The sequence below is a fragment of the Lithobates pipiens genome, unplaced genomic scaffold, assembly GCF_037356315.1.
Source record: "Lithobates pipiens isolate NorthernLeopardFrog02 unplaced genomic scaffold, aLitPip1_a1.2 Scaffold_13, whole genome shotgun sequence".
NCBI classification, from domain to species: Eukaryota; Metazoa; Chordata; class Amphibia; order Anura; family Ranidae; genus Lithobates; species Lithobates pipiens.
Genome location: NW_027507718.1, coordinates 459,400,033 through 459,415,530, shown reverse-complemented (window position 1 = coordinate 459,415,530; position 15,498 = coordinate 459,400,033). Strand labels below are relative to the sequence as shown.

General features: G+C 41.0%; 1 protein-coding gene across 2 annotated transcripts in view; it reads left to right on the top strand.

Moving 5' to 3' along the window:
* CRMP1 (collapsin response mediator protein 1) overlaps positions 1-15,498 on the top strand; it is a 126,847-nt gene that overhangs the window by 80,386 nt on the left and 30,963 nt on the right. For both annotated transcript variants that reach the window (XM_077477801.1, XM_077477802.1), the window contains exons 7-10: positions 1,694-1,762; positions 6,660-6,780; positions 9,438-9,594; positions 10,754-10,895. In XM_077477801.1, coding sequence (XP_077333927.1) covers positions 1,694-1,762; positions 6,660-6,780; positions 9,438-9,594; positions 10,754-10,895 — 489 coding nt within the window. The remainder of the gene's footprint in view (positions 1-1,693; positions 1,763-6,659; positions 6,781-9,437; positions 9,595-10,753; positions 10,896-15,498) is intronic.

The following is a 15,498-nucleotide window of genomic DNA, read 5'->3' as shown; positions in this document are numbered from 1 at the left end:
ATGGGGCATAAGAAGCAAGACAGCAATAGTCACAAAATGTGCTGGCCTTATGAAGGCTTTTTTTTTAGCAGAATCCAGTCAGTTTCAGACGTCATATTGGGCACATGTATATCGGCACTCTGCTTTTAGTATTCAGGACAGCCAAAGGTATTTGTAATTATATCCTCCATGAGCCCTATTTCTTGATTTATTGGATGTCAGATAATCCCTTACCCTGCAGGTGAGTCACATCTATTTATTATTTTAGCTGAATCTAATTCTCATTCTGCATCAGTTCTTATGCTTCTAACTGTTTTATGGTGGATTGATGATTGAGGTGGCAGCAAATAGATTTATAGTGTTTTAAGAACGTCACTATCAATGAGTTATTTCATGTTTATCCAGCACAGAACTAGTAGTATGTAGGCCACATAGCAAAACTTTCATTAACTACAATCTTACCAAGAGCAGAGAGTTTGAAGTTCTGCCTGATTCAGATATGCACCGGGGTCCTCAATGTCCTCTGAATAGTCCGCACACCACAAGTCCACCTGCCCATAAATGTAAAACAGCAATAGATCCCATAGCAAATCAAACCTGCTCCTTAGTTATGTAGTCACTTTGTGAGCTTTTATGGTGGTAATTCTGTCAATAATGAAGGTTATTATTAGACATGTGAAGCCTGTAGAATTGCACAGGTCTTAAAACCAGATTATGGCATTGTCTTCAAAACACCCCTAACCAAATGCCAGAATTACAGACATTGCAGCCAATGGAACTCCTATGGGCCCTTGGAGTGGGGGGGGGGGGGGCTCCAGAGCACATGTGTAAAGAAGGGTTATAAAAAAATATTGCTCCATGACAATAAAACTCTTCCCCTCTTGGGGATAGGTTGTTGCAAATACTGGCTTAGGTGTTAGGAAGTTATGGCTACTTTTTGAGCAGTAATCACATGTTCCACCCAACCAAACCAGATTAGTACCAGTCTACCATGAGAGAGAAGCTCCTATCCTTTGGTCCATAGCAGCATTGACTAATGAAGACAAGTTAAGTTTTAGAGTAGGCCATATTTCCTGCCTACAAGCTGGAAGTGTTCACTTCAAGGTTCTGTTACTGTAGGTGTACGTTATTGGACACCCACCCTTACCTCAAGAGTTAGGGGTATGTAAATGGGTGCATTTTCAGCTGTGAATAATCAATCTTCTAGGGGTATGAATAGGTCTATATTATAGCTCAAATACCACTGATGGGGACCCCATTAAACTTTTGCAGTGGGATTCCTACTAAACCCTTGGCTGGACACCCACTTCTCTAGTCTGTTGCTGAACATCCAAACCTTCTGTAATAGCCCAAGAATTAAAAATGGGACAGTCCTTAGACATTCCCCCCATGATGACATGTCACAATACATTTAAAATGTGTAAAGGACCCAGGGTGCTAACATCAGGAGCACACTTCAACTGTGCAGATGAATGTGTTACAATCTCATTGTACAATCTCCTTTAGATTTACCAAACCTATATAATGCTATGAATTCAGGAGGGATAGAGACAGAGTTCAGTGGTGTGGCAACACCTCCTTTGATGCCCCATTGGTATTTTATTGCTTCTTTCCTTTTTTGTGATATTTTCATTTATTTGAATTGCATGTTGTGACAGTACTTTCATATGCATTTTCACATGCAAAAAATAACATTACAATTTCTAATATCTAGGAACAAAAGCGGATCCTGGAAATGGGAATCACTGGACCTGAAGGACACGCGCTGAGCCGGCCAGAAGAGGTATCCTGAACCTGAAAGTGAACCTGTGGCCAGGCTATGGACATTTAAGTATTTGCATATTCCTAACAAGTAGTAAATTAATTTTAAAACAAGCCACTACTGACCTCTGTACTGCAAATAAATCCAAAAGCACTGCAATCATTCAAGTCCTTAGCAGCTCAGCTCCCCTCTCAGAACTCCTTTATGTTCCCAAGTTACTACTGGGAGTTACAGTGCAACATTCTGACTGATAAAAATTGGTATAATTTGTATCTGAGGGTGGTTCCTACACAGACATGGATTTGTGTACATGTGTTACTACTTCTTGTGTTGCACATTAAAAGGTGTGTTGTATTAAGGCAGCACATTGATTTTGAATGGGCTGCCAATATACCACAACAAACACAGTCTAAGCCCCTGTACACACAGTCAGACATTCTGACAACAGATTGTGTCTGACGGATTTTGTCCGAAACTTGTGTTGCATACACACGGTCGGACAAAGTTGTCGGAAAATCCGATCATTCAGAACATGATGATGTAATTAAGTTACGACAGGACTACGTTCAGGCTAGTAGACAATAGCTTTGGTCTAGGAATTTGATCTGAGCATGCGTGGCACTTTGTCCGATCAGAATTCTCTACAAACGATCGGACTTTGTCCGATCGGATCATGTTGTCGTAAAATTTTATAGCCCAGCTCTAAAACTTTGTCGGTCTGAAATTCCAACGGAAACAGTCCGATGGAGCCCACACACGGTCGGATTATCCTACAGCGTTGTCAGATCGGAAATTTTCAGTCGGAATGTCTGACCGTGTGTACAAGGGCTAAGGCAGACATGACCCATTTTTTTCAATGCGGTGTGAGTGCTTTGGACAATAACGTGTTATGCCGTGTACACGCGGTCAACCTTTCTGACGTAGAATGTGCGATTGAAGCTTGTTGTCGGAAATTCCAACAGTGTGTAGGCTCCATCAGACAGTTTCCATTGGAATTTCCATCGCACAAAATTTGAGATCTGGTTCTCAAATTTTCCGACAACAAAATCCGTTCACGTAAATTCCGATTGCGTGTACACAATCAAGCAGAAGAGTCGAACTGGCTATTGAACTTCATTTTTCTCGTCTCGTTGTAAGTGTTGTACGTCAATGCGTTCTTGACAAGATTTGTGTGACCTTGTGTATGCCAGACAAGTTTGAGCCAACATCCATCGGAAAAAATCCTTGAATTTTGTTTACGGAATGTCTGATTAATGTCCGATCGTGTGTACGCGGCATTACTGTATTGGGGCAGCAAAATGAATAGCACTGCATTGTACCACAGTATTGCTGTGCGTTATGGTATCACAACACATAGCTCCAAACAGAACCTGTGTGTACATTCAAATGTGAATCTTTAGTAGTATCAGTATAAAAATGCAACCATTTCCCATCAGTGGTTTACTTCCAAAGATAAAATTATGCTAATTGTGTATACAATGCATCAAGGATATTGGGTGTCAGTGAAGTCTCACATTTGTTACATACTATAAGATAAGGAAGCATTACGTTTTGCCAAAATAGAGCATCCAGAAATCTATTCAAAACATATTTAATGTTTCGTTTTTTTTGTTTTTTTTGTGGAACTGACTTTGAAGAATTAATATTGTAAAAATATTTTTCTGGACTGCCGTTATTAAGAGTCAGTGATGCAGGGTTGTTTTTTTTTTAACACAGTTTAAAAATGTGAAAATGCGATTATCCGCATTTGACAGATCCTGGCTTGCCTGCATTTTAACATGAATCAGCTACATTTTGGAGCAGTGAATTATTTAGGCTCTCACGAACTTAACAGATGAACAGATTGTCCTTGAAAGATCAAGAGGGTGTGTAATTTGACCATGCCGCGTAGATGATAAAATTTTCATCGGAGCAGAAATGCTACTTTCAGATCTCCTTGGTGGTTATTTTTTTTCATCAGTTTATACTTATTTTTCACCCCACAGGAAATTGAGTCGGCTGAGAGATTATTTTGCAAAAGAAATTTGAATTTGAAGGAAAAAAATAACAGCATACATGGCATTTATTGGATATGCAAGCGGCAGTTGGATCATTTTAGATAATATGGATTTATAAAATTTATTGACTTAGGGTTCCATGTCAGTTATTGATAGATCAGTTTTGGATAGCAGCACTGGGCAAAGAGGAAATGTATATACCAAAGCTCTGGCCATACTAAATTTCAGTAAATGTAGAAATTTAAAAATATTGTAGCAAATAACCACCAGAAACTAAGTAGTATACTAATAACTGACCACCAGTCAACTGTAAAGTCAAGATTGGGCAATCTTAGCCCTTGTATACATTCGGACCATTTTGTCGGATATTCCGACTGTGTGGTCTGCATCGGACTGTTTCTGTCGGAATATCCGACGGACCAACTTTTCCAACTTGCCGGTAAAATTTTCCGACAAAATGCTCCGATCGGACATACTCCGATCATGTGTAGCCTACTCCGACGGACAAAGTGCCACGCATGCTCAGATCAAATTCCTAGACCAAAGCTATTGGCTACTAGCCTGAACGTAGTCCTGTCCTAACGAAATAACTGCATCACGTTATGTACAATTGGATTTTCCGACAACTTAGTCCGACTGTGTGTATGCAACATCACTTCCGGACCTCTTCCGGAATTAATCCGTCGGAATTACTCGGATTTGGTTGTCGGAATCTCCGACCGTGTGTACAAGGGCTAACACATCTTCAATACAGTTTTATTAGAAAATTGAACAGGAAAAAGTGTGAATTTCAAACCCATCACTTTATAAAAAAAAAAAAATTACCATTTTTTATCCTTAACCTCCCTGGTGGTATGATTATGTCAGATTTTTGATGCTCAAAGCGGTACAATGTTTTGCATGGAAATTTGGCGTTTTATATTGTAGGCCTGTAATTCTTAGGAATAACTCACTTAAATCTGTCCAAACAAGAGTCTAGTAGACAGCCCAGGTATGAAGTTTGAAACACAATTTACTCAGGTGCAGAATTGTCGCTGTCATTACTTTCAATGTTTGATGACAAATTTCCCCACAAATCACTATCGCTCAATTCTGCAAGTTATTCTAATTTTGTTATCACTGTTTTCTAGCTGGTCTAAAACCACTTTTGATGTAAAGCGACGATTTTTGATTGCTATGGACAATGTCCAGTTTCCAGACAGAAAGAAAAGTGTATATAATATAAAACTGCATGCAGGGCACTGGACAAACCACTAGGGACAAAAGGGATGTGAAATAACATGATACAGTAAGATTACAGTATACTGTATGTGTAATGTGTTTTTAATTTTTTAATTTGGCTCCGTCCCCGTGTGTCGCAGCGCTCACAGGGAACGGAGCTCGGCACTCTGATAGATCGAGCGGAGGACAGCTTGCACACACAGTGGGGAGATATAGCAGGATCCAGGGGACAAGGTAAGTAACTTTGCCTGGATCCTGCGATGCGATCCCAAGTTTGGCTCGGGGTTACCGCTTTTGGTACTGAAAATTCAACCTGAACCACACTCGGGAATACCGCCAGGGAGGTTAATTGAAGTCTGTTTCTGAAACCAGCACTTGCAGAAGTGTTGATGTCCTGGTCCACCACTACTCTCAATGGTCCCCTCTGACTCCCAGTAGACAGTAAATGTTTTCAAGAAAATATTGCTACAGAAGCTCATTTAGAAAAATTGACAGTTGTCTTCCCTAATTTTCAGTAAATTTGCAACAAAATCAAATTGACCAAAATCACTCTGCTCATCCCTAGTCAATTTTTAGGTGTGTCTAGAGGAAGTATGTATTTACCATAATGGCACTCATTGGCCTGTACCTAGGGCAGCAGGCATGGATTGCACAGCACCAAGTCTTAAGTGGAGTACACACTATAGGAAAATTGGACAAATAATTCCATATTCGGACAGATTGTTCGAATTTCATATAATGTGTACACTCCTTTCGACATCTGATTTGACCCACCAAACGAAAGTTTCCGAAGGGACAAACTCCATAATGTTTCTTGTATGTGAACAGAATTAACGACTTTTGTTTTAATGTGTACTGTTTTCGGACAAGAAAAATCAGACATTAAAGGTTTCACATGATTAGAAATATTAAACAAAAAAAAAGCCTTTATTGTTCGAGAATGTTCATACAATTAGTACCATCCTCAGTTTCGACCTGCTGTGAAACATTGAGGAAAACCGGATGATCATTCGTCCGATTTTTTTATAACGCGTAATAGGCTTGAATTGTGTAACTTTTTTTTTTCTGTTTTGATTCTCTCTTCTGGATCTCTGAGCATTTGTGGCTAAATTCAGCAAGGAAACTTTTGGGGGTAAAAGATGCAGGGGCTATTGAAATGAGTGAGAACACTCACTGCAGTTTCGGAAACATGAAGACATCTCTCATTTCTCTTATGTGGTGGTTTGTAAAGTTAAAAGGTGGCAGTGCATATTAGTCAGACCCCATACTGCTTTCATAAGTGCATTCTAGTAGTCTTTTTGCCAAAATAATCACATGAAACAAGGAGCAGAGCTTGTGCAATAAGGTATTATATTCAAGTGTGCCTAGGGCAGCATGATGTCTGTGTACAGCCCTTGAACCTACACATCCAACTATCTTTCACTGATCTTATTTCAGTAACATTAAATTTGCCTGACTCTGATGGCCTATTACTCATTATATATCATTGTACTATTAACTACTTTACTCCTGACCTGGACTCCCATCCATACGATGTGTTAAATTTGGTGAAATGCTCAACTTTCCACATAGACTGCATTCTTGCATATTGCGTTGTATAGTATATATATAGTTGTATAGTATATATATTGCATTGTATAGTATAAACAGTTTAGTGCATCCTTTGTAATGACAAATGTTTTTGTGCTCTTCTCTGACAGCTTGAGGCGGAGGCCGTGTTCCGAGCCATAGCTATAGCAGGTCAAATCAACTGCCCATTGTACGTTACCAAAGTGATGAGCAAGAGTGCCTCTGATGCTATTGCACAAGCCAGGAAGAAAGGTTAGGCGTTTGACATACTGTTCACCTAAAGAACAAATACAACTGAACGCAAAGCTTTACTTTTTTTATTTATTTTTTGGTTTGTTTGTTTGCTTGTTTTAGACAGAATGGATTGGGATTAGAATGCCTTTCAGGTTTTTATTGCTGTCTATGCTCCACTTTGGGAGATTCAGCCTCTCGATTTATCCTGGTGACCGGTATCACCAAATGTGAAAATAAAAGGAAATCTTCTGAAGGGGACACTCGTTTTGGTGACTACCAAGGATTTCCCTTAATTTAGAGGAATTTCCTTCTCACTTCCTGTTGTCACTATGGTTTAGGAAGTGAAGGAAAATCTCCCTATTGGGACACAGATGGCAACAGGGTGGATTTGATTTAAATCAAGTCAATTTAAATCATGATTGAAATCCTTAGTAAAAAGGCTTGATTTAAATCAACTAAATTTAAATCATAATTTTTAAAGAGCAACTCTCATCTCTGTCTCGTAGCGGCTCCTCCTCTGACCTGCTGTTGACTGCACCGACAGTCCCATTCACTTTAATGGGACAGCTGGTGATGCGGCAGTGACACAACAAGGTGAGGGACGTGGCGGCAGCAGGTGAGTCTATGTCCTCTAACAGGCGCTGCCATGATGGATCTGAAATGACAGGTGCTCTTTAAATGTAAGGACTTTTTCTTGCTGGTAGTTAGAATCCTTAAAATTTGTAAACAAAATTAAAGTTTCCTATTTAGAATAATAAGCTGTCAGGTTAGTAAAACAGAGATATCCAAACTGATTTTAAGTTAATAGGTTAATCACACATAGTTGCAGAACTACTCAAATTATTTTATTTAATTAAAACAATAACATTGCCAGTGCATGTTTTTTTCAGCTTACAGAGCTTGGATTCATTGAATGAGTTTATAAAAAATGTAAATATTGCAAAATATACAGCCTCCTGCTCCATAACGAAGCTCCATTTCATGCTGAATAAAATAAATTAATAATGTATCTTAATATCGTAAATAGAAAACTGTCTTTAGATATTTTTGGATTGCATTTTATTCAAATAAATTTGATTAAAAAAAACAAAAAAAAAAAAAAAACAGATTTAAATAAGAAAAAATCTGTTTTTTTTTTAAAGATTTTTAAAAATCATAAATTTTTATCCACCATGGATGGCAAAAAAAAAAATACCTGACAGGGTTAAACCCTCTCTTACTGCACAAATTCACAAATAAGGTGGTGTTAGTGAGCTCTTCTCCAGAACATCTCATAGATGTTATTAGTAAGGTTTGACTTTAGTTATTTATCAGCAGGGCGAACACGAGGATTATTTTGGCTTTCTGGTTTAGATTGTCAGTTAATTTGCATAATAGCATCCCAGTCAGCTTTAGTATATTTGTTAAAATTGCTAATTGAAAACAAATTAAGAACATCTCTTGCCTCATGCACACTGGACGTTTTTTATACTTGCTGTTTTTGGCTTCTGGCATTTTTTTTTCCTACAGCCAGTAAACTCCCCAGCATGTTATCCTATGTGTCCATGCATAGATAGGCTTTTATCAGCGTTTTTTGGCTGGGGTGTTTTCTGGTCGGAACAAATCCCCACGACTAGTGGGTTTTGAGAGGAGTTTTTAAGCTGTAAAAATGTTCCAACGCCAGTAAACGTGGTAAAACGTGGCATTTTTTTCTGTTTTCGATCCCGTAGCTTGTATTTTGGTAAAAATGCTAATGCTAAAAAATGCTAATGCAAAAAAAGTGGAAAAACTTTTTTAATACGGCAACTACTGGCGTTTTTTCTTTTTTTATAAAATCCAGTGTGCATGAGGCCTAATAAGCTCTCTATGGCCAGCCTAAGTGGCAGGGCTGGATTGCCATTAGGCATAGTGGGCACATGCCTAAAGACGGCACAGCATGATTATTATTGGTAATGTATCTCTTTTCATTATTGCATTATTAGGAATAGATATCCCATGTAAGGTTGTTTAAAAATAATTACAAATGTCTAAACCAGTGATCTCCAAACTGCGGCCTCGAGGCCTGGATGTGGACCTTAGCATGCCTTTATCTAGCCTCTGAGCACTATTACGTCAACTGATATGAAACACTGTTATGCCAACTGACACCAACAATGAGGCACTATTTCTGCCACTGACACCAATAATGGGTCACTTCCTCCCAGTGATACCAGCGATGGGGCATGATTCCTCTCCCCAGTACCAAATGTTGTGCAGTTTACTTCCGCTGATGCCAGGAAAATTACCCCCCCCCCTAAAGTCTGAAGGGCAATAAATTATCCCTGTGCTTAGAAAGTTTGGAGACTCCTGTCTCCTGTTCTAAGCCAAGCTAGGACCAGTAAAACAAGGAAGTATCCAATTTTAAAGAAGTAAACCTAAAGTTGGTCATAGATGGATCAAAAATCAGCTGATTTAACAGGGACCAGATGAATTTCGATCCTTCCATGGATGTTCCTGTTCGAGAGGAGTCAATCTAGTGTTGTGGTAAATAGTGGTTATATAGAAGGGGCTGGGAGCAGGGAAGGGGACATGTATCCTTTATTTATATTGCAAGCTGCACACAATGGGGGTATTTTTTTTACGGGAGACCTACCATTCTTGTGAAAACTCAATAGTGTTTGGCAAGATTATATAACTAGTGGTTTTCTTGGTTTCAGGAGCGATAGTGTTTGGAGAGCCCATTACCGCCAGTTTAGGGACAGACGGGACACATTACTGGAGCAAAAACTGGGCAAAGGCTGCTGCATTCGTCACGTCTCCTCCTCTCAGCCCAGACCCAACCACACCAGATTATTTGACCACTATGTTGGCATGGTAAGACCTACACTTACCGTGAATATCCTCCCCTGCAGTTGATTTTCTTACTTATGTCATTATATATATTTAAAAAAAACTTCATGGCCATCTTGTCAGCCAAAGAAACCCCCATCAAATCATTCTCTGCAGCTATTACCTTTTGTACCACCACCCCCTCCCTTTAGAATGTAAGCTCTACGAGCAGGGCCCTCCTGTACCTTTTGTATTGTACTGTAATTGTGTTTTCCCGCCTATACATTGTAAAGCGCTGCGTAAACTGTTGGCGCTATATAAATCGATAATAATAATAATGATTTACTCCCTGGCATCCTGAGCAGTCAGTCTTGCCCGGGCTGACATCTGCAACACTAAGCTGTGCAACAAAGTGGCAGCCTTGGAAGATATCCTTGGATTCAGAAACACTAATAGAGCCATAAATATAAGGAGCACAGTGCAGGGTGGGGTTTTCCACCCTTATGTTATAATTAGTAATTTTTTTTAGAACTCCAACCAAAACTTTTTGTGTAGTTTTGGCATGTGCAAGGCATAGAACCTCTGTTAGGCTTTTATTGCTGTCTTTGTCCCCATTGGGATCATTCTCCTTCACTTCCTGTGTTGTCACAGGCACAGAATCTAAGGTGAAATCTCTCCAGTGGGGACACAGGCATCATAAAAAAATCTCATAATACAAGACTGAGTTGGCCAACTCATTAAAAACAATGCACTGCTTGTGTGGCCGATGTCTTAACAGTTATTCAGGGCAATGTGATAGTGTCTGTGTAAAGCCACCCCCACCCACATATACTCACCTCTTCATAGCTCCTAAGCAATTTGTTTTTCTGTCATAACCACCAGTAAAATAACCAGCGTTGGCTGTTGTTGGTGCCTAGAGGGAGTGATAACTTTACCCTTTGATCATGTGACAGTGCATGATGGGAGGAGGTCACATACGATCAGGGATTGCGGAAGGTGTAGTAGGGGATTGCTGGAGAGGTGACTATCAGTGTGTTGGAAGGGTGGCTGTGCACAGACGGGGTCACTTTGCCCTCAATGTCTATTGTCTATCTACGTTGAGGCGGAGAGATTCCACTGAGTCACTGAGAGCTCTAACTAATGGCTAAAGTCCAAATCCTTGTACTTAAAGCAGACCTTCAGTCATTTTTTCAATTTCTTGCAGTGGTGATCTCCAGGTGACGGGAAGCGGACATTGTTCTTACAGCACGGCACAGAAAGCCATAGGAAAAGATAACTTCACTTTAATTCCAGAAGGAGTGAATGGTATAGAGGAGAGACTGACTATCATATGGGATAAAGCCGTGGTAAGTAATAGTGCCGTCTTACATTAGCTGTTTATTAGCAGTAGCTACATGGCTTCCAGTGATAGAGACCAAACAGTGGACTAGTCATATTTTTAACTTCACCCCTGGAAGGATTTACCCCCTTCCTGACCAGAGCACTTTTTGTCATTCGGCACTGCGTCGCTTTAACTGACAATTGCGCGGTCGTGCGATGTTGTACCCAAACAAAATTGACGTCCTTTTTTCCCACAAATAGAGCTTTCTTTTGGTGGTATTTGATCACCTTTGCGGTTTTTCTTTTTTGCGCTATCAACAAAAAAGAGCGACAATTTTGAAAAAAAAATTTTTTTTTTACTTTTTGCTATAATAAATATCCCCAAAAAATATATAAAAACATTTTTCTTTTCCTCAGTTTAGGCCGATACGTATTCTTCGACATATTTTAGGAAAAAAAAAAACTCCGTAAGCGTTTATTGATTGGTTTGAACAAAAGTTATAGCGTGGTATTTTTATTAATATTTTTTTTTACTAGTAATGGCAGTGATCAGTGATTTTTATCATGACTGCGACATTATGGCGGACACATTTTTGGGACCATTGGCATTAATAAAGCGATCAATGCTATAAAATTGCATTGATTACGGTAAAAATGTCACTGGCAGTGAAGGGGTTAACCACTAGGGGGCAGGGAGGGGTTAAGTGTGTCCTGGGGAGTGTTTCTAACTGTCTGGGGGATGGGCTAGCAGTGCATGACACTGATCGCTGTGCCCGATGACAGGGAAGCAGACGATCCATGTCCTGTCACTAGGCAGAACGGGGAGATGCTGTGTTTATATCGGCATCTCCCCGTTCTTCAGCTCTGTGACACGATCGCCGGTATCCCAGCGGACATCGAGTCCGCGGGTCCTGCGCGCACAACGGGAAATTCAAAGTAACGCATGGGTACGTTACTTTGCCCAGCTGTGCCATTCTGCCGACGTAAAAGTACAGGAGCCGGTCGGGAAGTAGTTAAAGATGATTTCCAGGCATTGTATATTTTTACATAGTTACATTGGTACATCTTGGACCAACATGACTATGTATATATCATACCTGGCTGATGCCTCTGGGAGCTGGAAATCACTGAAGGAGGCACCACTACTCCAGTGATCACCACTTCTGGATCCTGTGCTGAGTGGCTGGCCTGATGCATTCTGACTATAGGGGGTCGGCCGCTTAGCCTTGGCACCAATCAGAGATTGCTTTTCATCTTCTTAGCCACTTCATCCCCCTCTTCATGACCTGGCCATTTTTTTGTGATACCTCACTGCGTTACTTTAACTGACAATTACACAGAGGTGCCACGCTGTCCCCACAAATAGAGCTTTCTTTTTGTGTGCATTTTTTATTTTCTGCGCAATTTAGGCCAATATGTATTATGTTACATATTTTTGGTAAAACAAAATCCCAATAAGCGTATATTGATTGGTTTGCGCAAAAGTTATAGGGTCTACAAACTATGGGATATATTTGTGGAATTTTTATTCAATCATATTTATTTACTAGTAATGGCGGTGATCAGCGACTTATAATGGGGACTGCGACATTGTGGCAGACAAATTAGACTCCTAACTGACACTTTTGACACTTTTTTTGTGAACCAGTGACACTAATACAGTGATCAGTGCTAAAAATATGCATTGTCACTGTACTAACGACACTGGCTAGGAAGGGTTTAACATCAGGGGCGATCAACGGGTTATCTGTTCCTAGCTTGTGCTTACTCACTGTGGGGAGAGGTGCTTTTACTAGGGGAAGGCATGGATCCATGTCCCTGCTTTGCTGAACACAGGACCCATGCCTTCCCTACTGACAGAATGGCAATCTGCCTTGTTTACATAGGCAGACTGTCGTTCTGCCTCTATAATGAACGATCAACAGGTGCTGGCGGTCATCGTGTTTGCGGTACCGCTGATTGGCTCTCGCTGTGCATAATCACAGCGGGAGCGAGCCTCTGGCTGTGTGCATTTGCGCCCGCTACACGGAGATGCAGAATCACGTATTTATATGTGATCCTGCGCACACCGGCCGCCCTGTAGCAGTAAAACTAGCTGTGGGGTTTGAAGACCTTTTTAAGGCACTGTAAATTCTGCACTTCAAAATAGCCGAAGCCAAGAGATAAACAGGTACAATTTGTATAGGAGGATTTGTTTCATCTCTGTGTATGATTTGGGGTTAATACCTTCACTGCGTACATGTGAAGGTTTGCAACAATTTTAGGTCAGTTTTGTTGCTTTGCCTTGCAAGAAAAGTGCAGATTCACTTTAAAATTCACTTGCAAATGTGTGCTTGTTCTCAGACAGGCTAATTCAGCAGAATATTTTATAGGTCTTCATCATTAAGCTGCCTATTCAGACAATATTTCAGCTAGACTGAGTTAACAGTTTGTGAACAAAGGACCTATTAGTGTCGAGTACAATATACTGGAAGGGTCAGATGTGTGGGATGAAGCATGAGCTTTCCAGCTACATTTAGACCCCTTTCACTCCGAGCCGCATAGGGCATCAGCGGTAAAGCGACTATATTTTTAGCGCTGCTTTACCGTCGTTTTAGCGGCACTATTCGCTATTAAAACCGCCCACTAGCGTCCGAAAAGGGGTTAAATCCACCCGCAAAACGCAGCCGAATCGGCATTTGCCGGAGGTATCGCATCGCTGCCCCATTGATTTCAATGGGGAACAGCAATGGAGGAGCGGTGAGTTCACCACTCCCTCACCGCTCCAAAGAAGCTGCTGGCAGGACTTTTTGTGACGTCCTGCCAGCGCACCACTCTAGTGTGAAAGTGTTCGGGCTTTCACACTGGAGTGAATGGAGCCGCTTTTTTCAGGCGCTATGTTTAGCGCTGTAGCGCATGAAAAACACCCGCAGTGTAAAAGGGATTTTGCTCCTGGTGGCAAAAAACCCCCAACAGAGAAACCTGAAGTTGTAGTTTCTTTATAGTACGCAGGAACCATTGAAACATACATGTGCCGTGGACAGCTGGTCAGGGTAGATCACTGAGATCCAGGCTGTGCTATGTGCCGAGCACCTACAGAAGAAAGGATGTAACTCTGCGTGGAGACAGATTCCTCCAATGAATACAGAAAGCTGCAATCTGGCTTAACCACTTAAGGACCAAGCCTCTTTTTTTTAGATGTGTTGTTTACGGTTAAAAACAGTTTTTTTTTTTTTGCTAGCAAATTACTTAGAACCCCCAAGCATTACACATTTTTTTTCTAACACCCTAGAGAATAAAATGGCGGTCGTGCAATACTTTCTGTCACACCGTATTTGTGCAGCGGTTTTACAAGTGCATTTTTTTTTTGGGAAAAAATTCACTTTTTTTTATTAAAAATTAAGACAACAGTAAAATTAGCCCATTTTTTTTATATTGTGAAAGATAATGTTACACCGAGTAAATTTCTACACAACATGTCACGTTTCAAAATTGCGCCCACTCGTGGAATGGTAAAAAAATGTTACCCTTAAAAATCTCCATACGGTAGGTAACATTTAAAAAATTCTACAGGTTGCATGTTTTGAATTACAGAGGAGGGCTAGAATTATTGCTCTTGCTCTACCGATTGCGGTGATACCTCACATGTGTGGTTTGAACACCGTTTTCATATGCGGGCGCTACTCCAAGCGAGCTCTGTGGGATGGGGTTTTACCTTTTATTTTTACACTGTTTTTTAAAAAAAAATTAAAAAATTGTGTCACTTTTATTCCTATTACAAGGAATGTAAACATCCCTTGTAATAGAAAAAAAAAACATAACAGGACCTCTTAAATATGAGATCTGGGGTCAAAAAGACCTCAGATCTCATATTTACACTAAAATGCAATAAAATAAAAAATTGTCATTTAAAAAAATTATTTAAAAAAAATGTCCCTTTAAGAGCTATGAGCGGAAGTGATGTTTTGACGTTGCTTCCACCCTGCAATGTCATGGAGACGGGTGGGCGCCATCTTCCCCTCACTCGTCTCCATGCACAGCCACAGAGAGGACCAGATCGCGGTTGCCAGTGGCTCCGGTAAGCAGCGGGAGGGGGCCCTCTCCCGCCACAAGATCACTTTTATCGGCTGCGGGAGAGAGCCCCCTCCCTCCGCGCTCTGGTGCCCTCCAATGCTTAGATGAACTAGAAGACCGCTAGCTAGCAAAAGAGCTGGAAGAAGATAGCGGAGGAGCCAGACAGAAGAACAGGAGAGTGGGAGAAGAGGCCGGAAAGTGCGGAGAAGTCAGAAGAAGCCCACCGAAGTCGGATGAAGACCCCCCCCCGGAGCTGCCTAATAAACTAATTTAAAAACCTGTCTAGTGTGTTTTTTTATTGACTTTCTTTCCCCCAGGTGAATGGGTAGGGGTACCATGTACCCCATACTTATTCACATAGGGTGGGGGGACGGGATCTGGGGACCCTCTTGTTAAAGGGGGCTGCCGGATTCCGATAAGCCCCCCGCCTGCAGACCCCGACAACCAACGGCCAGGGTTGTCGGGAAGAGGCCCTTGTCCTCATCAACATGGGGACAAGTTGCTTTGGGGTGGGGGGGCCGCAGGGTGCCCCCCCTTCCCCAAAGCACCCACCCCCCATGTTGAGGGCATGCGGCC